The sequence below is a fragment of the Nomascus leucogenys genome, chromosome 17 (assembly GCF_006542625.1).
Source record: "Nomascus leucogenys isolate Asia chromosome 17, Asia_NLE_v1, whole genome shotgun sequence".
NCBI lineage: Eukaryota > Metazoa > Chordata > Mammalia > Primates > Hylobatidae > Nomascus > Nomascus leucogenys.
Window position 1 is genome coordinate 26021712 of NC_044397.1, and position 26162 is coordinate 26047873.

General features: G+C 36.4%; 1 protein-coding gene across 1 annotated transcript in view; it reads left to right on the forward strand.

The window, feature by feature from the left end:
• ARL5A (ADP ribosylation factor like GTPase 5A) overlaps positions 1 to 25925 on the forward strand; it is a 31937-nt gene extending 6012 nt beyond the window's left edge. The window contains exons 2-6 of the mRNA XM_003274962.3: positions 7243 to 7303; positions 8128 to 8275; positions 10013 to 10096; positions 15702 to 15853; positions 19504 to 25925. Of these exons, the coding sequence (XP_003275010.1) occupies positions 7243 to 7303; positions 8128 to 8275; positions 10013 to 10096; positions 15702 to 15853; positions 19504 to 19552 (494 nt within the window). The 3' untranslated portion in view covers positions 19553 to 25925. The remainder of the gene's footprint in view (positions 1 to 7242; positions 7304 to 8127; positions 8276 to 10012; positions 10097 to 15701; positions 15854 to 19503) is intronic.
• Positions 25926 to 26162: the final 237 nt, after the last annotated feature.

The following is a 26162-nucleotide window of genomic DNA, read 5'->3' on the forward strand; positions in this document are numbered from 1 at the left end:
TGGTGATGAGAGTAAAGATGTTCAGAGGAAATTGATCTACTATTAAAAACTTTGTGACTAATCTGACCCTATTATTGAGATGACATGTTTGTCTTTGAGCCCATTGCACAGTTTGTTCTTAATTTTATAGTTCTCATTGTGACCTACATGCTATGTCTTAGATTTAGGAAGCTATTAAAAATGGTCATTGGTGGCCGGGACGCAGTGGCTCATGCCTGTAATCCCAGCACTTTGGGAGGCCAAGGCAGACGGATCACCTGAGGTCAGGCGTTCAAGACCAGCTTGGCCAACATGACAAAACCCCTATCTCTACTAAAAATACAGAAATTAGGCTGGGCATGGTAAACTTCTGATGATTCACATACAGGTGGCTCACACCTGTAATCTCAGCACTTTGGGAGGCCAAGGCAGGTGGATCACGAGGTCAGGAGTTCAAGACCAGCCTGGCCAATATGGTGAAATCCCGTCTCTACTAAAAATACAAAAATTAGCTGGGCGTGGTGGTGTGCACCTGTAGTTCCAGCTACTCGGGAGGCTGAGGCAGGGGAATCCCTTGAACCTGGGAGGCGGAGGTTGCAGTAAGCCGAGATCATGCCATTGCACTCCAGCCTGGTCGACAGGCAGAGACTCCATCTCAAAATAAATAAATAAATATAAATTAACAAATTAGCCGGCCATAGTGGCACCTGCCTGTAGTCCCAGCTGCTTGAGAGGCTGAGGCAGGAGGAGAATCGTTTGAACCTGGGAGGTGGAGGTTTCATTGAGCCAAGATCACACCACTGCACTCTAGCCTGGGCAACAGCGAGACTGCATCTCAAAAAAGTCATTGGCGCTTTATTGTAAAAATACAAAAAAACTCAAATAGAGCTACGTCTTGGGAGGGGGCAACTAGAACTTGGTAATGAATGTAGTTTGTAGGTGTTTGGGTGGAGTAAGGAGGTAAAGATCCTCTGGATCATGGATTCTTCATTGGAATGGCCCTCCGGAGATCTCAGACTACATGTGGTTTTTTTGGATATTTTCCAGGTTCTGCTTATGTTTGATTGGAGTTTCTTTCCTCCTTTTTGTTTTTCAAGTATTTTAACCATTTGGTAAGAATATGATATGTTCAAATATATTGGTTTGGTTTCCCTTGATTGACTTTAGAAATCTGCTTAGGTCTTAAGAGTTTGGGGGCATGGTTGCATATTTATGCATTTGTAAGTATATAGGAATTCATTGAATTTGTAAAATAGGTAGGCAGAAGAGTAAGATTGTAGTGTGGAGAATGGCATGAGCAAAGTTAAATGATTGGAAAGTTTATGACACATTCTAGGGACTGAGTAGAGCAGCTTTTCTAAGTTTTAGTACGTAGGTCAAGAAGAGTTAGGGGAAGATTTGGGCTAAGGCTTAGCTTTCTTTGTCACACTCATCCTTTTTCATCATGTTTATCTAATGATCTTACCTGGATTTACTTATTCACTTTCAGGTGCAGTCAGAAGGTTATGGGTCCTCCAAAGCTTCAGACCTTGGCTAATTTCTCTCCTCTTGTTCATAGCCATTTTACCTTTCATCTTTCCTTCTACCCTAACAATAACCTAACCTTTCACCTACTAGGACTTCTGGACATTCCTAACCTTGAAGGGCAGGACTGGATTTCTTTCCCTGCCCAAATTCCATGGCTAGCTGCTTCATTTCTTTCTTATCACTGTCTGTGACACACTTTTCTCTATTAACATTTTCCGCTATGCCAGACAAGTGGATTCTGTTTTGTTTTTTTTTTTTTTTTGGAGACAGGGTCTCACTCTGTCACCCAGGCTGGAGTGCAGTGACACAGTCTTGGCTCACTGCAACCTCTGCCTCCCAGGTTCAACTGATTCTCATGCCTCAGCCTCCCAAGTAGCTGGGACCACAAGTGTGTGCCACCACACCCAGCTAATTTTTGGATTTTTAGTAGAGACGGGGTTTTGCCATGTTGGCCAAGCTGGTCTTGGACTCCTGACCTCAAGTGATCCACCCGCCTCAGCCTCCCAAAGTGCTGGGATTACAGGCGTGAGGCACTGTGCCTGGCCCAGACATGTGGATTCCTACCCTGTATCATCTACTATACCTTCTCTCTCTAGTGTGCTTTCTTTATTTCTAGGCACTGTTAAAGAAAGATTTAAAGCAGTTTAAATCCTAATCCACCACAGGATAGGTTATCTAATTTCAGCTTATTGATACTCTAGTTCATTCCATACAGTGATTGTAAAAGATGATGCATCTTGAAACTGTTAACCTTTTCCTTTCCTCAGTAGGCAACTAACTTGTGTTATAAGATGAAATCCTGGAATGAGTAATTTCCGCCATCTGCTTTATCTTAGACTTGTCTGTGTGTTATTGCACATGGTTTTGTTCAGAGCAATTTTACCTTGGTGATCATGTTCAGCTAGTGGCCAGGTATGATAAAGAATTTTACCTCCGCCTCCCAGGTTCAAGCAATTCATCTACCTTAGCCTCCCAAGTAGCTGGGACTATAGGCTCACGCCACCATGCCAGGCTAATTTTTTTGTATTTTTAGTAGAGATGGGGTTTCACCATCTTGGCCAGGCTGGTCTTGAACTCCTGACTTTGTGATCCACCTGCCTCGGCCTCCCAAAGTGCTGGGATTATATATAGGCGTGAGCCACTATGCCCGGCCTGAAAGTCTTTTTTTTTTTTTTTTTCCAGTAGTTTTTGCCTAGCTAGTTTTTCCTAACAGAACTGTTAGAAAAGCACCAGGTTTGGAATTAGGACATAATAACCAAGTCCTAGGGACATGGCTGAAGTAAGGAGACCACTTAAAAAAATACCTGTACTAAAGCCAGATGAAGTTTTACTTTAAAGCTATCATTTTAGGAGGCTATATAGTTTTTCCACTGATATGTCCTACTGTTATTCAATCTATTCTTTGAAACTCAGAAATTCTTTGGAAACAAATTTTTAAATAATTCTTCATATTTCACTTAACAACAAAAAGATAGCACTCATTTTAGATACCTTTTACCTTATGACCAAGATGATACCAGGTGGCCCATCTCCCACTTTAAAATCAAGTTCATCTTCAGAGTTTAAAAGATTTGCCACCATTAGGTGGCAATATTCAAAATGGTGTACCTCAGGCTCTGAAAGCAATTATAAAAGAACCGTAGCAAACTATTTTGAAAAAATGGTAACATGGTTGGAATAATAAGTGTTTAACCTCCTTAACTGATTAAGGACCTTTTAAGAAACTAAGAGAGTACTGTTTTTTACTTCGTTCTCTCTGTGTACATTATTTATACATATACACATTTTTTAGTCATTCTTTATTGTTATATATTATAGATTCTTGCCTATATTTTTGTTTCCTTTTGGACTTTTCCTGCTAATTTTGTACTATTTTTAGGGTACCGTTTCTTTCATTGGTCAGAGTAATTGTATTTTCTTCCTGAGTATTGAGAAGCCCATCTAAATTCTGGCCTGTAGCTAATACATTGGGGGAATGGGGTGGAGGCGGGGGCGGGATATATTCCCGGAACTTAAAAATAAGCTGACGTTTTGAGAATGCTGTGATTAAAAATCAGTATTCACCTGGGAAGCTAAAAACTGTTATCCAAGTCAGAGATCAGAGTATAGCCTGATAATGAATTCTAGTTGTGTTAAAAATGTTTATGAGTGCATGTATTAATAAAACTGAAGAGGAGTTATGTCATCAAAAAGGGAATGCTTAATTTTGGGACATAGAAAAATGGAGTTAGGCAGAATTGCCATGCCATTTAAAAACTTTCTAGGTGCAAAGGTACCTTGTCCCAAGGACTCGATTACCTGGCCTTCATGCAGGCATAGCCTTGCTCCAAAGATGAATTCAGACCAGGTACAGTGGCTCGCACCTGTAATCCTAGCACTTTTTGAGGCTGAGGCGGGAGGATTGCTTGAGCCCAGGAGTTTGAGACCAGCCTGGGCAACATAGGGACACCCCGTCTCTACAAAAGAAACAAAATATCCAGGCGTGGTGGTGCACACCTGTGGTCCCAGCTATTCCGGAGGCTGAGGTGGGTGGATCGCTTGAGCCTGGGAGGTTGAGGCAACAGTGAGCCATGATTGTGATATTGCAATCCAGCCTGGGCAGCAAGAGTGAGACCCTGTCTCAAAAAAAAAAAAAAAAAAAGGATTCACATCAGTCATTGCAGCCTGTAACACTCCTTGTGGTTGGGATTCCATGCTCCCCAAGTAATGATCTGATTTTAATTCAGCCACCATGTAACATTTCCTCAGGGATAGACTTGTTACTTGTCACTCATTTTTCAACATTTGGTCTTGTTGGATGTCACTCATTTGCTGTTCTTATTTATGTCTTAGTCACTTCCATGAATTGCCCTCCCTGAGTCCTGTCTGTTCTGGGATAGTAGCAGAATTATTTGTGGATCTGGGAGACTAAAGTCCACAGATGGAGTTTTGCTCTTGTTGCCCAGGCTGGAGTGTAATGGCATGATCTTGGCTCACGGCAACTCTCTGCCTCCTGGGTTCAAGCAATTCTTCTGCCTCAGCCTCCCAAGTAGCTGAGATTACAGGTATGTGCCACCACGCCCGGCTAATTTTGTATTTTTAGTAGAGATGGAGTTTCACCATGTTGGTCATGTTGGTCTTGAACTCCTGACCTCAGGTGATCCACCCAACGGCCTCAGCCTCCCAAAGTGCTGGGATTATAGGCATGAGCCACCACACCTGGCCTGGGCCCTAGTTCTTTAAAAAGATTCTTAATAACTCATAAAAGGGGCAGGTGGTCATGTCACTTAAGGACCCTAGTGGTTCTAAGCTGCCTGCTCTTTCTTACAAAGAAATAGATGACTGGATAAAATGGATTGTATTAAAATGTTTTATTTACTTGATCTTCCTATTTTTATATAATAGGAGGTGCCTATAGATCATTAGGAATTTCCTCTGGTAAGTGGCAATTATTTGGAAAACATCTACCATTTGAATTATAAAGATCTTACTCTGAGGTGTTATAATCCTCAACATTTATTACTTATAGAATGAATATTAACATTTATTGAGTACCTACTTTATGCCAGGAATAGTTGTAGTCACTAGAAATGTAAAGATGATTAATATGTATTCTATACAGTTGAAGATGCCTCATTAAGCAGAGATTAGTGCACATGTAAATAATTAGGATAAGTGCTAGAGTAGAGGTAGTGTGGGAAAGCAGGAGAAAATGATTCTACATGGAAAGCTAGACTTTAAAGGGTTGGTCTAATTCCCTAAATGGAGAATTCGGATAATTCTGGCATTTGGCGATACCACGAGTAGCTGTAGAGAAATGTTTGCTGTGAACATATGTGCAGCTTGTGTAGGGAGAGTGACTTGGACTTTAGTTTATAGATGCCCTTCAACTTACGATGTAGTTATGTGCCAATAAACTTGTTGTAAGTTGAAAGTAACTTAAGTCAAAACACATTTATTACACCTAACCTACTGAACATCATAGCTTAGCCTAGCCTACCTTAAATGTGCTCAACACACAGACATTAGCCTCCAGTTGGGCAAAACCATCTGATAGCACAAAACCATCTGATAGCAAAACCATCTGATAATATGGATGAAACCATATTATGCAGTATTGGTTGTTTACCCTCGTTATTGCATGGCTGACTGGGAGCTGCAGCTCACTGCTACTGCCCAGTGTCTTGAGAGTGTTGTACTAGATATCACTAGCCTTGGAAAAGATCAAAATTCAAAATTTGAAGTATGGTTTCTAGTAAATTTTTATCTTTTTCTGGGCTAGCAAAACAGGTTAAGAACTCTCTCCTCTTCAGTGCTAGGCACTGCTGTGTGCTATTTTAATTGTTAAACCACCCTGAGTGATAGGTAGTATTTCCCCTATCTTACAATGAAGAAACTTAAGGTCAGAGAAATAATAAAAGTCATTTGCTCAAGGTCATATAATACCATTAATATCTCCTTCAGTTATCTGTTTCTATGTAATAAGCCGTTCTTTAATTTTATGACTTAAAGCAATGATTTATTATTTTTCATGTTTCTTACGAGTCGACTAAGCTCAGCTAGGAAGTTCTACCTTTGGTTGCAGTCAGATAGCAACTAAAATTAGAGTACTCTGTAGGTTCAACCAGGCTGCATGTCCAAGATGGCTTCTTTATTTGTCTGTCTGTCATCTCAGTTAGAATGGCTGGAAGAGGTAGGGGCTGACTGGTCATCCCTTTCAACAGAGTGTCACCACATGATCAACTTGGGCTTACTCATTAAATGACACAGCAGTCTTGGGCTTGCTATATAGTATCTGACTTACCCCAGGAGGACTTGTCCAAGACAGCCAGGCAGCAACTGCAATGTTTCTGATGATTTAGGCTCAGAAATCACGTTTGGTCATTTCTGCTGCATCTGTGGGTTAAAAGTAAGTCACAGGGCCAGCCCAGATTCAAGAGGAGGTGGCTACATAAGGGCATGACCATCCAGAGGCCATCCTGGACACTAGCTTCTTCCACATGCTGTGTTGTCTTTGGGAATTGCTTTTGGACAGGCTGGAAATAGATGGGCCTTACAAATGCCTGGCTGAAATGTGAAGAGGGTGCAAGAAAACATCTGGGGAACGTGAATGTCTGAAAGAAGACTCAAGGAAGAGGAGTCATTGATAAAAAATGAATGACTAGAGACAGGAAGAAAACTTGGAGAAAGTGGTGCCACAGAAGCCAAATGGGAGGGAGTCACTGCCACCATAGCCATAGGTTCTTAGATTTGTTTTTCATGTTACAGTGGCCCTGTGGTTTTAAGGTACTCAAAAATTACAATTACCCATTTAAAAAACCCTCCTTTTTCCTTCCCATTCACTCCACTCCACATACACGCACCCAGTTGATGCCTTAAGTTCAGTTAGAACCTCATTGATGTAATCTAATGTGAAACATTTATACTTTAAGTCATTTGTAAATTGTGATTATGTTTGGTCTACTTTACTGAGAGTAGGCTTGCCTACAAATAGAGGAAATGTAGTGCTATGGCTTCCTAGAGAGGTGGTTGGAAAGATGAGGGTTGTCTCTAGAATAATGGTGATGGGGAAGGTGAGTATAATGGCACACTTCTGCTGGTCTTGCTAGGATGTTCTTTTGACTTCCGAGAAAGTATAAAGTGCCATGCACTGAATTATGCCATAGATAGAAGGGTGAAATACAGAGTACATTTTTTTTCTATAATCTGTTTTTTCCTTTTTTGAAAAAAAAATCACTTGTGTTTTCTCTATTTCAGAGCACAAAGTTATCATTGTTGGGCTGGATAATGCAGGGAAAACTACCATTCTTTATCAATTGTAAGTATTAACTATCTTAAAAATTATTTTATTTCTAGTTACTTTTTTGGCCTGGGTGATAGTCAATCAATGAATGCAGTAAGAAATTACATGAAACCTAAGTTACCCTGTAAGAAAGCAGGCTGACTATAAACCTGGAGCCAGATCTCAGCAATAATTAGTAGAAAGCAAGAAATTTATATGATATTGAGCATATAGTTGGCATTGAGTTGTCCACTTGTTTTGTGCTAAAGCTCTTTTGTTTGTAGAAAGTAGAAAAATATGGCCGGGTGTGGTGGCTCCTGCCTTTATCCCAACGCTTTGGGTGGCAGAGGTGGGAGGATCGCTTAAAGCCAGGACTTTGAGAAACTGCTTGGGCCACATAGTGAGATGCTGTCTCTTTATAAGATGTATGTGAATATATATATATATTTTAAAATTAGCTGGACGTAGTGGTGCACACCTGTAGTTCCAGCCACTCAGGAGACTGAGGTGGGTAGATTGCTTCATCCTATTCAGGAGGTCAAGGCTGCAGTGAACCTCATGCCACTGATTATGTATGATCACACCACTGCACTCCAGCCTGGGTAACATTTAAAAAAAGAAAGTAGAAAACTATAAAGTAGAAACTATAAAGTTTCCTGGAATGATCTAGTATATGCCAGATAGCTTACGACCTAGTTCCAGCCCTGTTTAAACCCTCACTCATGTTGTAAACTAGTGGGAAAAAGATATTTAGGTATAAATTATAAAAGGAGGTCATGCTGATTTGTCCTTGATTAAAAAATTGTTCAAGCAAGTTAGCTTCCTTGCTAATTGTAATGTATATAAACTTTTTTCCCCAGTTCTATGAATGAAGTTGTACATACATCTCCTACAATAGGAAGTAATGTGGAAGAGATAGTGATTAATAATACACGTTTCCTAATGTGGGATATTGGTGGCCAAGAATCTCTTCGTTCTTCCTGGAACACTTACTATACTAACACAGAGGTAATGTTTCTTACAATATTTAAAATTCCTTGAACAGAATGCTGGGAAAACATCTAGATTTGAGTCCTTATAGTTAATCTTTTTGAAATATCACAGTATGTTAATACATAGAGCGTTTAAGCAGAGTAAAATCTTTGATTTTCTATTCCAAGGTCATTGTTCAATATGTCCACTATCATTGAACCTCTATAGGGAGAATTGGTGGTTAATTATCTTCTGATTGTGTATTGATCCCAGGACTTGTCTTTAATAGTTTTTTTTTTTTAATGACTTCCATCTCATAGTTTGTAATTTCATTTCTCTCTATTTATGTTTGACTGAGTTTAGCTCACCAAATGAGAGGGTTTTGGTGGTTTGAATCCAAGCCAGTTTTACTATTTTCTTTTACAAAACACAATTGCACATTAAATAATTGTTTTTCTTTTGATTATAAGGTATTTTAGACATAATCATATATTTTTATTTACACATTATTTCCCAAAGGAAATTTCAGACCTTTGACATTTGAGTGCTTCATTGCATAGACCTGTGAATTAAAAGACTGACCATTGTTTTTTGTAGTGTTCATTATTATAAGTTAATAAAGCATGGTTTATATGTATATAAAGCTGACTTTTAAGTCATTAAGAAACCATTGAGTGTATCTAACAACTTGATTTCCCAACACTGCATTAGGCATTTAATCATTTTTTAATAAGGGAAGTTATGTGTGATTATAAAGGTATATATGCTACGGTATACATAATGCTATAGGTTTCAAATTCATGCCAACACCCTGAAAATTAACAGTTTTATTAAAATACCTTGGAATAAAATGGGCCTTACAGAGTGATAAAGCCACCTATCAGTAAGCCGTCAAGTGAGAGGAGAGGTAAAGTAGCAATTCTCTCATACATCTGCCTTTTGGTTGATGAAGTCTGAATAATTGAAAAGATCCAGAAAATCCTAATCGTTTATTTAAAAATTAAGATCTAGGTCCAAAAAAATAAATAGTGCATGTTACTAATAGGCAGTCAGAACCAACTTGGGCATCATAAATGCTATCATAAAGTGAGTAAGTTAAATCCCCATCTGTTCCTGCTGATCTCTTGCTTTTGGGTGCTCACGGAGTTGAGGGAAGGGGTGCAGTGGAGCTCAGTCCTGCACAGCAATCACAAGTCTTTCATCGCACCTTCTGATACCAGTCTCATCATCAGTTTATGAAGGGGTTGTGCCTGCAGGTAGGAGGTGATACTTATGTAAGGAAGAGAGCTTGTTTTTAGATAGAGATTTATTATTTCAGTTGGTTGATTTTTTTTTAATTGATTTCTTTAAACTTGTCACATTACTTTACTCCCATACCCATGCCCTTTTAGGTGTTCAGATTGATATTAATAAATAATATCTACCTGGAAGTAATAAATTCAGGATCATATTGCATGTTTTTCTTGTTTTGTAGTGCAAATAGATGGATATAGGTCCATTAGCATTCAAGATACTAGTTTAGAAAACAGACATGCGTTATATATATTAGTTAGAATGTTAGTATCATATTCTCTTTTCTCTTAAAAATTAGTAAATATATTAAAATCGATCAGACCTTTTGGCTTCACAATGTATAGGCAGCTCTGATTTTCCAACAATACCATAAGATTCCAATTTCTTGATATTAATAGGATGTGTATCAAATAAACACATTATAAATTTTACAGATACCGAATTGTATAATCACTAATAATTTTTTTGTAATTATTTTAGTTTGTAATAGTTGTTGTGGACAGTACAGACAGAGAGAGGATTTCTGTAACTAGAGAAGAACTCTATAAAATGTTAGCACATGAGGTAAGTAAGTAGTCTTTTTACATTAGATATGGGAAAGGGTATGGGAATGGATATTTTGTTTTCTAGTTTCTCATGAGGGTGCTATCAATTTCAAATTTTTAAAAATAATTAGTTATTTGCTGGCCACGCTGCTCAATTACTTTGACATCTCCCAGTTTGGAAGTGTATCCAGAAGCAGCAGAAAGATTATGGAGTAAGTTGCAGAACTTTATTTCACTTATCCTAGATACATTTGGTTTCACAATTTTCCTGGGCAAAAGTAATTTCTGTAAGTGGCTTTCATTTTGCATTTTGCATAGATTAATTATACAGAAGATTATCATTGGAAATGAGATTTTAAAGTACCTGGGTGCTTAGCAATTCTTGATTGTTACTCAGCAGACTAATATTCAAATGTAATTGCTGTTAGGTTTCTCTGATATTGTCCCTTTGACTAAACAAAACTAGATGACTAGCCACATTTTCTTAGTCCTTGAAAAATACCTGCCAGACACAGTGGCTCACTCCTGTAATCACAGCACTTTAGGAGACTGAGGTGGGAGGATCGCTTGAGCCCAAGAGTTCAAGACCAGCTGAGCAACATGGCAAGACCCCGTCTCTACAAAAAATAAACAAAATTAGCCAGGTGTGGTGGCATGCACCTGTAGTCCCAACTACTCGTGAGACTGAGGCGAGTAGATCGCTTGAGCCCAGGAGGTCAAGGCTACAGTGAGCTGTTCTTGCCACTGCACTTCAGCCTAAGTGACAGAGTGAGACCCTGTCTCAAAAAATAAAATTAAAAATCAATAAGTAGAAATAAAAATAGATTTAAAAATTAAATTTTTTTAAATAGAAAAATATTACGGTAACATAAATTTAAAAAACTGAATAATATGGTCAACTTGATAACTATAATATAGTGTTTATATAGTATTTAGTAAAATTGATTATTTTTGGATATCTTATTGCAGATGCTACTTTCTCAACTCATTTATAGATAGGAATAGAAAAGTTAATATTTAGATACATAGAGTTTATTATTTCAGTGGAATTTTTTGCAAAACTTAGGAAAACAGGGATATCTTTGTAATGAAGTTTTATGTTAATTTTATTATTGATTTGATGATTTGCTTTTGAGATTTGCTCTAAGAATTTTGTGTATTTCAGGCAACCTTTCAGGGCTTTAGGGAACCTAACCTAGTAGAGTAGTTTTGTAAATTAGGTTACTCATTTCCTTACGACCACCAAGATGCACCTTTTCCTATTTTGGACTCTAATTCTGGCAGCTGTGTTTAAACCTCCTGGAGATTTGCAGAAATACATCTTGCCATTTTGTGTTCATTTGCCAAAGTCATTGCTAGTTGGGATACAAGCAATAAGCCATAAAAGAGGCAGAAGACAAAGGTTTTTTTTTGTTTTTTTTTTTTCTTTTCAAATTCCTATTTTGCAAAAATGCAGCATTTTTCAGTTTATTCCAAAGGGTGGTTTTATGAAGACTTTGGAAAAAGAAAAACTGATACAAATGTTATTTATCTCTGGGCTATATCTTTTACTTTGTTAACAGGTAGTCTCTCTATCTGATTTTTGCTCTAACTGGCCAATATGCAGCAGGATCAGTATATGAAGAGCCCAGTAGTAGGGTCAAAGTCTTTGATTTTTACTAGCTGGGGGCATTAACTTACATAGGTCACTTAACGTTATCTGTTATGGGTGACTACACTGGGGCCCAGAAAGGTTATGTGACTTGACTAGCTTTTTAAGAGCCAGGTTTTGAACTTGAGTATTCACATTCAGACTTTATTAGCAGAAGAAAAAAGAAGACATAAGTAGGGCCTAGTTGGAAAGTGAAAGGATACTGAATGAGGAGATGACCAGAGAAGAAAGGAATTACAGATGAAGTTGGGAGTTTGAGCAAGCTACTCAGTAGGGTCAAGAAGAGCCAAACAGGCAGAGTTCTGGAGAGAGACAAATGGATCAAAGAGTGAGAATGTGTGAGTGAAAAATAAATGTAGACATGATGTTAGTTGGATGTTTCTTACATACTACATAAATCAACAAAATCTTATTGTCATCACTGATAATGATTCTTTACATTATTACAAAATACAAAACTGTAAAAATTTTAAAATAATTTTCAAAGTTTTATCATAAATGAAGTGTACAACTTTAGAACTCATTAATTTTAAAATAGTTCCAAACACCAAAGTCTGAAATTTTATTCAGAATGACTCAACTTCTAGGAGTTACCTTCACAAATGAAGTTTTTTTGTTGTTGTTGTTGTTTTGATACAGAGTCTCACTCTGTTGCCCAGGCCGGAGTGCAGTGGCACCGTATCGGCTCACTGCAACCTCCATCTTCTGGGTTCAAGCAATTCTCCTGCCTCAGCCTCCCGAGTAGCTGAGATTACAGGCGCCCACCACCACGCCCAGCTAATTTTTTTATATTTTTAGTAGAGACGGGGTTTCACCACGTTGGCCAGGCTGGTCTCGAAATCCTGACCTCAGGTGATCTGCCCGCCTCGGCCTCCCAAAGTGCTGGGATTACAGGCGTGAGCGCCCAGTCCCCAAACGAAGTTTTTATTTTATTTTATTTTATTTTATTTTATTTTTATTATTATTATACTTTAAGTTTTAGGGTACATGTGCACAAAGTGCAGGTTTGTTACATATGTATCCATGTGCCATGTTGGTGTGCTGCACCCATTAACTCGCCATTTAGCATTAGGTATATCTCCTAATGCTGTCCCTCCCCCCTCCCCCCACCCCACAACAGTCCCCGGAGTGTGATGTTCCCCTTCCAAATGAAATTTTAAGAAACAAATTGACAACTATATATGATATATAGAAGATGCTAAGTAAATGTGTCTTGATAATTGCTGTTATTCATCTCCTTGATAAAACTAAAATATATCTTAGACTAGAAATTTGTAGCAGAAGTGATTTTAAAGTGTTTGAAATGGTTTATCTACAAAAGATCACCATTGTTCACCTTATACTTTGACCTCTTGTTAAGTCAAGTTGATGAACAGCCTTAATTTAATATATCTATTTTCCACTGTTCTAATGTATACATATTTGGTTTTGAGGCTATATAATAAAAAGCAAATGAAGATATTCTTTTCTTTCTAAATATTTAAAAATTGATAAAATAACTTCTTAAAAGTCAAGAACTCTAAATTACAGTTTGAATCTTTGAGATCTAGAAAAACTGATTTAAGGTATTTGGAGACCTTTTATTAAATGGCTTTGTTTTTTGTATTTTTCAATTTTCAGTTTAGGGGCTTCTACAAATAATTTCATCATTAAGAGTGAATACAAATTACTTATAATAATATAAACCGTGTGTCCTAACTTGTGCCAAGTGTTTGTCAGAAGGTTGTTCTTTCAACATGTCAACATTAGCAAACTTGACCTATATAAGACTTCAGCACACACTAGCAGACGTACTGAAACTGAGAAGATAGGAAGATAGGAATTAAATCCCATGAAAAGTCCATCTACTTATTGCCTCAGCCACATAACAACTATTGATAATGGTTTCTTTGTGTTTTTTTGAGACAGAGTCTCACTCTGTTGCCCAGGCTGGAGTGCAGTGGCGCTGTCTTTGCTCGCTGCAACCTCCACCTCCTGGGTTCAAGCTATTCTCATCCCTCAGCCTCCCGAGTAGCTGAGAGTACAGGTGTGCACCACTACACCTTGCTGATTTTTATATTTTCAGTTGAAACGGGGTTTCGCCATGTTGGCCAGGCTGGTTTCAAACTCCTGGCTTCAAGAGATCCACCCACCTCGGCCTTCCAAAGTGCTGGGATACAGGTGTGAGCCACTGCGCCTGGCTGATTAATGGTTTCATTTTCTGTTTAGGAGAAAAGAAAAAATATTTACTGTATATCCTTGATAATGACTATATGTATACAAGTTATACTTTATCTCTTCAAGTTTTTTGCCTTTGATATAGGCAGGTGAACTGAAATATAGGTGAAACTAGTTGAACATGAAATCTTAAAATTGCAAACATCGTAGCAGTATTCCTTTCTGACCATACTTACTCAGATAACTGTATAAACTGTGGTAGCATTAATAGCTGCCATTCTGCAGAGGGCACTGTAATTAAAGTCAGTCTTGATTGTTACATAAAATATTTTACATAACTCCTTTAACCAAATAAGAAATACAAATATACTACTAATGTTTTTATTTGCATCAGAAAGAATCATCAAAACTATATTCTAACGAGTCATTTTGTGTCTGCTGAAGATTTTATTTGTTCAAACACATACACACATTATTAAAACCAAAATATCTCAGTAAAATCCCTAAGAAGACAAATGGCCATTCAACAGTTGTGAAAACTTGCAAGTGTGGCACCAAAACCTTAATTTTATATCTCTTAATATATAACAGGCAGAATTTTATGAGGGTTTCATTTGCTAATTGAGTACATCCTTCATGGATTCTTGGCCCAATATCCATGTAGGGAATTTAGGGTATTTATTATCACCCTTAAATTGTACATAAACTTTAAAAAATTTTGTGTATATTCATATGTGTGTTTTGGGGGGAAAGGTCTGTGATTTTGAACAGATTATCAAGAAAGTCCCTGGCTTTAAAACTGGCAGGTAGAGAGGAGTGGGGCAGGAAGACACTAAGAACCTTTGGCCTGTTTAGTGAGTAAAGCATTATACCAGTTATTTGGAGTGTGCACAATTACATTTGGAAAAGAGTTAATGCAGTGGGTGTCTTGCTCAGATCAGATACTCAATAAAAGATACGAGGAACAAATTCAGAAAGCTTAAAGAACTTGCCTCTGAGTCATAGCATTGAAGTGATAGAACTTCTAATTGGGGAAACTTGATAAGTTTAATGCCACTCCAAGATGGCCGTATTACATATTCAAATCTAAGAAATCTTCATATACAGTGACAGAAATTAGGGTGAATAGGATTGGTTTAGGATAGAACTTCAACTGAGAATTAAGCCCTAAGCTTTTAAGGCATACATTGTAATGAATTCATTTATTTCCTATGCAGCTAGAAGGTACTAGCTGTGTACATTATTGGGAGATTTGCAATGTAGTCACTCATCGTTTTCTGTGGAGCTTAATTCTCTTGTGGAATCCTGATTGGGAAAGGCTGGTTTAGGAGGTTGGAGGGAAGGAAATACATGCAAGAGAAATGATTTGAACAACATGGAGATGGCAGTGCCCAAAACTGTTTAGAGAGCAGTAGGATAGGTTGCTAATTACAGCAGAGTGCTTATATAGGAGTGATGTGAGGTAAAGCAGAAAAGTATAGGCAAGATAAAATTTTTGAGAGCTCTCAAGTATTAGGCTAAAAGGTAGTTCTTAGCCATTTAAGCCTAATTTTGGATTTAGGGGGTGGGTGGTATATATACTGGAAAACATGACTGTTAAATACAGCACTTGGGACCATAAAAAATTGTAGTCTGAGACTATAAGAAATATGTAAACACATACAAGTATACAAAATGTGTTATCAGCCTATGCACTGAGATGCTTTTATGTTACATAGTTGAGAAATTCTTGTTTACTAAGATTGTGAAAAAGATTGTTAAGTTGAAAAATATGTGGAAAATGTATTGGCCTTTACAGTTTTATTTGCTTTAATAGGACTTAAGAAAAGCTGGATTGCTGATTTTTGCTAATAAACAAGATGTTAAAGAATGCATGACTGTAGCAGAAATCTCCCAGTTTTTGAAGCTAACTTCTATTAAAGATCACCAGTGGCATATCCAGGCATGCTGTGCTCTAACTGGCGAGGGGTAAGACGTCTTCCTCTTAGATGTTATCGAACATGTATTTTGCTTAGAAACATGTATATCTTCTTTAAACTCCTAAATATTTAAGGCTATTGTGTATAAAACATCGTAAGGGACAGACGTAAGCTGTAGTTCATGTCTATAATCAGAGACTTTTTAGGGTGGTTCTGTAAATAGTAAACATAAACATAATACACATAAACCTACTGAACATGTAAGCATGTAGCTGTTATAATTGCTATAGGAGCTCAGAGAAATGGGAGTATCAGTGAGAGCTGGCGAAGTTAGGAAATACATTTTACGATGATAGTGGAACTGAAGACCTGACACTTGCTGAGCATGTCCTGTGTCTGGAGTGTTTTCCATGTAGTGCTTCATTTAATCCCCATAACAGTCCTACAGAGTAATTGTTTTTAAGTGATATCTTATGCATAAAGAAGCTCAAATCAAAGAGAATCATGTCTGAGACTACTTTGGGGTTATTTACTGTTGGAACTGATGCGCTTAAACAAAAGAAGGATTGGGGGAATTGGAGAGAGTGTAGCAATGATGGTCCTTGGTTCTGGAATGATAGGTGTTGGAAGAGAAGTGTGTGCCTATGGTAGAAATTTGCCCTGTCTAGTGCCCAGAGATGAAAGTATTTCAAGAAGGAAGTGGTGTGGTCAGCACTGTCAAATCTAAGGTCAAGGACCAGGAAGATGGAGAGGATGCTGTTGAATTAACAGCAAATGAGTATGTTCAACCAGTTTGTCAGAACAAATTCTGTGCATTGGGAAAGTGGGCATGAGGTAAGTGTAGTTTAAAGAGGAGGTAGATTTTAGGAAGCAAAAATGGCAAGAAGAGGAAGGAGAGATAAAATAGAGGAGGATAAAAAGCTAAAAGGAGGACCAAACTAAAGTACAATTTTTGTTGTTGTTTTTCCAAAATATGGTGGATCTGTATATATAGTCATGCACCCTATAATGATGTTTTGGTCAGTGATAGACCACATATGTGACAGTGGTCCCATAAAATTAAAATACTATATGTTTACAATAACCTGTTCTATTTTTAGATATGTTTCAGTACAAAAGTTCTTTCTATTGGGTTATGGTTACCTACAGAATTTAGTACAGTAACATGCTGTATAGGTGTGTAGCCTGGGAGCAACAGGCTTCATAGCACAGAGCCTAGGTGCATACTAGGCTATACCATCTAGGTTTGTGTAAGTACACTCTATGATGTTCACACAATGATGAAATCACCTGACACATTTCTCAGAATGTATCCCTGTCATTAAGTGATGCATGATTGCATTTAAAAGCAGAGGAAAAAAGAAATAAGCGATAAATTCTAAATAGAGGTCTTAAGTTTGGGGTTGAGGTTCTTGAGGTGTTAGGAAAGGACAAAAGCATGGGGTATAGATGAATTAGCTGAAGTGGGAGAAATTGTTTTCCTTTCAAGACCACGATGAAGGGTGAACCAAATATAATGAATTATTGAAGCCAAATCTTAATAGAAGGCACTATTACCGACATTTGGAAGAGCATAATTAGAACCTTAAACCCCGTCTCTACTAAAAATACAAAAAAAAAATTAGCTGGGCGTGGTGGCGGGCGCCTGTAGTCCCAGCTACTCAGGAGGCTGAGGCAGGAGAATGGTGTGAACCCGGGAGGCGGAGCTTGCAGTGAGCCGAGATCGTGCCACTGCACTCTAGCCTGGGCGGCAGAGCGAGACTCCGTCTCAAAAAAAAAAAAAAAGGTTTCTTAATTTTAAAAAAAACTGTTCATAAAAAAATTACAGATAATACCAATTATCCATGTATTCATTTAAGTAAAAATATGTTAAGTATTTCTTTGTCAAATAGTCTAATATATATATCTTTGTCAAACAACAGCATGGATTTATAATATTTGGCAATAAAGACAAGTTATCTAGGATTGACATAAGATTTAATTTATATACTTTGATAATTGTATGGAAAATGTATCATTAGTATAGAGATTAACTCAATTTCATTTTAAAAAGAGGTAAAGCAATTTTGTTTTAAAAATAGGAAAGTAATAGATGAGTTTGGTTTTGAGAGAAATGTTCTGTTTTTCTTTTATAGTTCAGCTACCTTGATCTAAATTATTGGTTTTAGTATTGATTAGCGTTTTGATTCAGTGGATTGGAGATCACAAACTTCGGTGGGTGGTTTCATTTGACTCCTACTTTTCCCATTTGCTAACATCGCCAACCCTGGGTTTCCTCTGTAACATTGGAAGGATTCTGATCTCAGTGTTGTAAAGATTAATTAAGAGAATGGATGTTAAGTCAGTTTCTAGTTTGCTATTAGGTAACTACTGTTCATTTATCAGTTTGGAGTTAAACAATCTCTTCATCTATTATTTTTGTGTACTATTTCCTATCAGTAGTTTAAAAGTAACGAATCTAGTCACAGGAGAAAAGTATGGGACAACCACCCCAAAACAACCATTTATTTATCTCATTGCCATCTTTTTTCTATTTGTGTCTTCTTTACGTTATTAGACTCATACGTAACAAAAATATGAATTGAAAAAAATTTAATATTGTAACATAGTTTTTTATGTCTGCAAAAGCTTGTCAGATAATAGTTAATACTTATAACCGTTCTTCATTTTATTGTAACTTAATGTGTACAACCATTTCTCTCTTGCTCAACTTTTAGTTTCTTTTACCACAGTGAACATCCTTTTCTATATTTTGTGTTATGTTCAATTACCAGTTGTTCAGTGATAACTGATGTTACTGATAAGAAATTTTATTGCCTTCAAGTTTTATATACTTACATTTTATAATATGTATGTAACATATTATGTGTATACTTTGTTTTAATAACTACAATATATATCTTGTTGAATATCCTGCCATTTTTCATTTATATCATGAGCATTTTATTCTATTATAAAATGGTTTTATTTCCTCCATTTCCTGGTGATGAGAATTGTGAAATCATTTTTTAAAGGAAATTTTAAATATTTCATCATACAAATGTCTTGTAATTTATTTTTTCTGTATTTCCAGGCAAAAATTATTTTCCTATTAAAAGTACTTTAATGAACAGTTTTGTATGTAAGTCTATGTTTATGTCTGATTTTCTTTTTTAGGATACATTTGTAGAAGCAGAAAAAAGGATGCAGAGTATTGATATTTTAAATATTTTTGATACGTATTGCCAGATATATTTTTGACATATGTTGCTTTCTGTGGGCACTCATTGTATAATTATAAAGCTTTTTTAAAGTGTCAGCGTTCTGGGTGCTAGAGATACAACCGAACCAAAAGAGCACAGATGTATTAGCTGGGCTTCGTGGCACACACCTGTAGTCCCTGCTACTGGGGAGGCTGAGGTGGGGAGATTGCTTGAGCCCAGGAGGTCACAGCTGCCATTGATTGTGCCATTGCGCTCCAGCCTGGGTGACAAAAGAGTGAGACCCTATCTAAAAAAGAGGAAAGACAAAAAAAGCACAGATGTATTGTGTATGAGAATATGGCTTCACTGCAGCAGCCCAAGCACTGAATATTACTGATTTTTAAATCTTTGTTATTTAGCTAAATGAAAAATACTGCCTTTTAGTTTGCTGTTCATAGTTTGCTGTTCATAGCTTCTTAGTTCAGAATTTAATCAAATTATTTTGTTTTCTTTATAGATTGTGCCAAGGACTTGAATGGATGATGTCACGACTTAAGATTAGATGATCTCTGCTGACCTCTTCTCATAGATTTTGTATAAATGAAGTGCTGGACTTTACCTGAAAGCTGCAAAAATTAATGGTTTAGATATATTTATAATAAACTGATTTAAACTTTTTCTATAAGAAGAAAAATTAAGACCACTTATTTGAAAACAAAGATGAAGTCTCACCTTCCAGTTTGCTTTCTCATTAGTTTTTTCCAAAGTAAGTTATTAAAGCTGTGATTGACATTTTTCTCATAATGAATCCTCTCAGGACATTGTGTAGCCTGTGGTAAGTACAAAGGGAGAGGAAGACATTTTGAATTTTAAGAGCTTTATTATCAGTTTAACCCTCCCTAGTTGAATGTTATTTTCTTCTTGTTCCATTAGGTCAAAATACAAATCAACACAGATATTCAGTTTCCAATATTTTAAAATGTAATGTTACTTATGAAAAGTATTTTGCTTAAGGTTGTGTGTGTATTGTGTATATACCTCAAGTTCAAGTTAATGGCATTGATTTATGTTCCAGACAAAAATAACACAAATAATAATATCCTTCGTTATAACCATAATGAGATAAGTATTGGCATTGGTGTTCAGTGCCATTTTATACTTTCTATGTTCTCTGTATTGTACTAACCAACCTCCCAAATCATTGAGCTGCTCATTTAAAAAAAAAGGAAAAGGAAAAAAAAGCATGACATTGTGTAATGATTTTTTGTTGTTGACCAAAATCACACACATGGAAACATGTAGTTCAACAGAGTGGGATAGCTATCAGATTCTTGGCTTAGTATTACTAATGGGCAGGATTGTACAATGAGCAACTATCAGATTATTCCTTTCAGTGGTGCTTGTGGCATCTAAATTTCTGAATAAATTATTCCATTAATCAGTGAATCAAATTATGATTAAAATTATCAAATGAATGCTCAGCATTAATTGAACTGTTTTGTGAAACATGTCTACCCAGAAAAGTAACATTCTATAAATACTATTAAACAACTTAGCTATGTTATTTTTAAGTATTAAATTATATGTCAGTTAAAGTGAATTTCAGAGTAAAAGTAAGGCATGTTTCTGAGCAACGTTGATAATTTCTTAATTTGCAAATTTCTTCTTTCTTATTTTAGTACTTGGAATATAGTGTGAGATTTTTTATTTCTAAATTTTGTTGTATCTTCTATTACATAAATGCATTGACAATTATAAAATGCAAGTGTTTTTTGAATGATTTTAAGAATTTGGCTTAAAAATTGATTGATACAATGTATTATTTGTACTAAGAAGTAACTTGACCCAGAGCACCTTTTATGTTTGCTTAGGGTATTTTTTTTCAATGTCTGAAAGTCAAAGGTATTCCTGTCACAACTGTAAACAAACTTATCCTAAATGTGTTAAAACATATTCTTGGGTACTCTATTTATGTATCTTTCATGCCTTGAAAATCTGAAGGTTAATCCAAACTCACATGTTTTAGCATATTTGAGAAAAAAAAACTACCTTCAATATCAGCCTTTTAAATTTCATGAAGATTTTGGTGAGGAATAATAGTATATACTTTAAGTATTGACAAAACTTTGGAAGTTTCTTTCTTTAAAATGGGAAATACTCAATATCTAAATCCAGGTCAGGCATGGGAGATCAGTATTTAACATTGGATGTTTTGTGTTTTATATTTCTAATGTTCAAAATGCAAGCATAACATTTAATATTTGTCCACATGGTTTTACAAAAGTAAATCTTAAATTACTAAGCTTTTCCCATATGTTCTCATACTTTCTCAAATCACTATAAAGAATTACTTGTTATCTATTAAAAATCCCCTTTACTCAAATCTGTATTATGTTTTCGCCAGACAAATATTATGTGATGTAGCCCAGAAAATCCACACCTTTTGTCCTTTTTATTTTTTAATTTGAATAATTATGTGCTTAGTCCCTTGGATTACTGCCACATCAGTTTAACACGATATCAGCACATTCCCTTGTCATCATCAAGGTGTTGGCTCAGATTTATTCTTAATTGGATGTTTAAAGCATGTTTAAACCTTGTTACAGTTGGTTTAGTGTAGTGGATTATTGACATGACATCATGAGAAGATGTGTAATTTTATACCACATTTATAAAACATGATTTTGTTTTCTACCCTTCAAGGTAAACATTAAAAATAAGGTGATACTTGTGTACTTGTACATAAAACCAAAATTATAGTTGGGAAAAAAATAAATTTATATATGAAAATGTCAAAATCATTTTAACAGTATTATTTTCAAATAAGATGGAGAAGCTGGTGAAAAGTCATATTAGCAATTTGTATGTAGTTTAAGTGGAATTAAGCAGAGGGAGATGCTTTTGGGTTTTTAATATGCCACTTCTGAGTGAAAACGTCTCGTGGAGTCATTGTGTTCAGCTCTGAGAAGAACAAAGATTCATACTTCTGTACATGTGGCTGGATTTAAATATCCTGTTTTTGATACTAAATTTGAAAGTCATGTAACTTCTTTTGATATCTGGGCAAAAGTAACCATATGCTATAAGCATTTGAATATGTTTAATTTTGTCATAATAGCATCTGTAAAAGTACATCTTAAACATTATATAGAGGGTTCTTGTTTGAAATTTTCAGTTCTTTTTATCTTCCTGGTACATCTTGGTCCTCATAATGGGCAAAGGATACAACGAAGGCAGGTGGCTTAGGGGTTATAGTGGGGAAGTGGATAGGGGATTTATTTTCTTATATGACATTTTGCCTTAAGAATATAAAAGTGCTTTAGCACTGATGGCTGGCATTTTTAATATAGGTAGTGAAAGTGACTTTAGAAGCATGGGATGAAATAGAGGGAAGAAGAGTTTTTATTTTCTGGCCTTTAAAAAGTGCCTAGTAGGTCATTTGAGACCCAGAGAAGTGCACAGAGCTTGAGCAAAGGCATGAAGTCCCTGACATTCTTTTCCTTTTTGTCTCAGCGTTCAGTATTAAGATGCCTAGAAATAGGACTCTATTGTCCCCTCTTGTATAGGCACTTTACATTTCTTGCTGTCACTACAGCAACCACATATAGTACAGACAACCTCAAAACCTGTTTATATTAGTGTAAATAGAAAAACTATAGACAACTTTCTAGTTTTCTCTGGAGGCATTTTTGGGAATGTACGTGCGATAGGCTCTGCTTTGTATACAGGAGATAATACCACATCATCGGTTATCTCCAAACTCCAGTCTTCTCTCAACTGCCCAGTTGTATCTTGTCATCAATCCCTTTTTCAAGGCTGGGTAGAGACAAGTTTCTCCTCGTAACTTTGACCTCTCCCACTCCAAATGTAATCCGGACCTCCTTGCTTTCAAGGTCAGCTTCCGCATAGCTCAGGTATCCCTTGCTCGCCTGTATCTTCATTTACTATTAGTGAAGAGATCTCTGTCCTGGAGGTTATTCTAAACTTTCTTTGTAACTATTGTTATAGACAATGGTTTCCAAACCAGTAGTTTCTATGTAGCTTTTCTAGTTCCTTGCTATCTTCTCACCACTGGCTTGAGGTAGTGATTTGGACTTTGCTCATTAGAGAGCATTATCAGAGATGCGGAGTCCATCAGAAGACCAGCTTGCAGCGTGTATAGCATATAGATGCCAATATTAGAATTCTTTAAATTATATTTAACATTTTCATGCTTCTTAATTTAACTTCACATGTTGGGAAGTAGATTCAGAAAGATAGGAGAAATACCCAGACTCTGCCACTTCCGTGAGCTACTAGTTAGGCATGGGCAGGATTAAGTTTTATGTGTATTATATTCCCACTACCAAGAATGGTTATGTTTCGCAGAATACCAGTTCAGTTTGAGTTGGAAAAATATGCCAAACCAAATTTATATGTAGTCTATAACCTAAGGGCATTCTTGAAACTATTGCCCACATCCCATTTTTTTCTTCATGTTTACTTACAAAACAGAGATAAACATTAGATGTCTAAAGGAGTTAGTAATGAAAAGTCTATCCTTAAAAAATAAACCTGTTGAAATGGGCTTTAAAGACACCAAAATAATCACTTGTCATGCATTGACTGTAAATGCAGATAGAGAAATATGTCTTTAAAGCTCCACTTACACAAAAATAAAACTCGTATATCATACTCCCTCAAAGAATGTATGATAGATTATTTTAAGACCATGATAATAGAGTAAAAAGGAAAGAAAGCCAGAAATTAGAATTTTGGATGCTAAAAAGTAACTTTCTAGTTAACCCTAAAGTCCCGTCAAATTGTGAAGAAATGTTCCAGGATACGCTTGGATTAGTTATGCAGTATTTCTTATCAATGTCTAGCCCTTGCGTATTGTTCTGAAAACTAAAGTTTAAATCTTTATGCTGTTGCCTGCTAGATATCCCATTCTTTGGTAGAAAATTCCCATAGTCTGTACTCAAGAAGTGCCTAAAAATGGATTTGTGTTGATTTTAAGCCCATCTAATAAATTATATGTATTTTCTATGGTATCGTATGGCTTGTCTTAACTGATGACACAGCCTAGAGGGTTTCTGTCACAATTTGTGCTTTATTTGAATAAAAAGTCTTTTTTTTTTTTTTTTTAGACAGAGTCTCAATTTGTCGCCCAGGCTGGAGTGCAGTGGCGCGATCTCGGCTCACTGCAACCTCTGCCTCCTGGGTTCACGCCGTTGTCCTGCCTCAGCCTCCCAATAGCTGGGACTGCAGGCGCCTGCCACTACGCCCAGCTAATATTTTGTATTTTTAGTAGAGGCGGGGTTTCACCATGTTAGCCAGGATGGTCTCAATCTCCTGACCTCGTAATCCGCCCGCCTCGGCCTCCTGAAGTGCTGGGATTACAAGTGTGAGCCACCGTGCCTGGCTTGAATAAAAAGTCTTGAAATTGAAGATATTCACCTAACCCTCAACAAACCATAATGTAATGAAGCACGAGTCACACCATTTTGTCTCTTTCCTAATACAAATAGGTCCCTGGCATTAGTTCATGCCGAGACTAGAAAACTGAACCCTACTACTGTTTTTTAAAACAGTTTTAACAGAAAATTAAACTATGTTTGAAATCATAAGTAAAAGTTTGTTGCTTGCATAAGAGTAGCCTCTTGATTCTCATAGTGGTAATTTTGTGTCATATCATTTAGATGTTGAGTCATTTCATTTGTGCAAGTGTGTATGTGCCCAAATTCCTCCTCTTTGTTTAGCTTCTGCTTACAAATCAAACTAATAGAATCTGAATACATTTATCATACATTCTTCCAGGGTTTTTCTTAACTGACTATGGAGTGTGGCTGTAAGTTCTGGGGCAAAGCTTGATTGTATTTTCAGTGATGTATAGTTACATTGTTTCATGTTAAAATCATCGTGCATGGAAAGTGAAATGTGCATATGATTTTAAATTATTGTAATATGTACTATACCTTTCCCCTAAACTTCTTTCATTGATGATACACAGAATTCGTCTATTTTTGCTTGAAAATAGTCCTTTAGATTGGAGTAGCCTTTTCTTACATCCCTCTATGGTTCCATGAGATGAGGTGATACCTGCAAAGCACTTTTAAAGATGTTTTTTTAGGCTAATGTCCAAGATACAGCATTGAGGAGGCAGCTATGTCTAATGAGGGCTCTCTTGGTTGCTAGAGATGAGAGAAATGTATACTAATCATTTTAATTTGAACTTAAAATACATTTTACTAATCATATTGATTTTAAATATGACAAATTCTTCTTGTAGATATTAATCTTTCTTGTTTATCATATTGTCCTAGAGAAGCCTAGGTAAAAATGGGTTCCACCTAGTCTGTTTGTATAACACCTTCCCCCCTCCCCTCTCCATCCCTGCCAATTGGACTCTACGCATATTGACAAGCAAATAAGAAAACCTTAGGTTTCTTGTATTTGAATTTCCAAAACAATAAAAGGTTTTGACTCAAGATTTGCATTCAAGAAGAGGCAGAAGTTTTGTCTCATCTTTTTATTTTGTGAACTTGTGTTTCTGTGTATGCTAAGAAAATTTTACACACAAGGAATGTTTGAAAAAGAGAATTTTAAAGTTCTTGGGTGGTTTTTATTTGGTCAGTGCTGATGTGTTAGGTGTTTAGGGAAATAATGCTTCAGGACCTTTTTGACAACACAGCTTCGTGAATGACTGGGGGATATTTATGTTTGTGCCGAGAAAAGGGAGAGGGAGTGGGCAGGTTGGAGTGGGGACCTTTCCACTGAAAGCAGTGCAGTCAGCTGTTTTGTAGATGTGTTTTTTCATTATACTTGTAACAATGTTCTTGTGTCCATAATTGACTGAAATGTCAAGCTCCAGGAGTGCAAGGCGTTTATTAGGTGACCAGAAGTAGAACCTTGTTGATTATGAAATGGAAGAATAATGTCAAGGTAGTTGGGGTAAAATGACAAACAAGATTTTACTGGTGAATTTCCATGCTTAATATGTACATTAACCTCTTTAAGTTGCATGTTAATCTGGTGTAATGTATTGTCTCTGGTTTATGCTTTGAGTAAAAAGGAAAAAAAAAAAGACTTGAGTTACAATTGTTACTCTGTTATGTACTATTACATATACCTTTTCTTTTAGAAAGGGTTAATTATAATTACTATTCACACCTCTGTGTTGTCAGTGTTTTTATT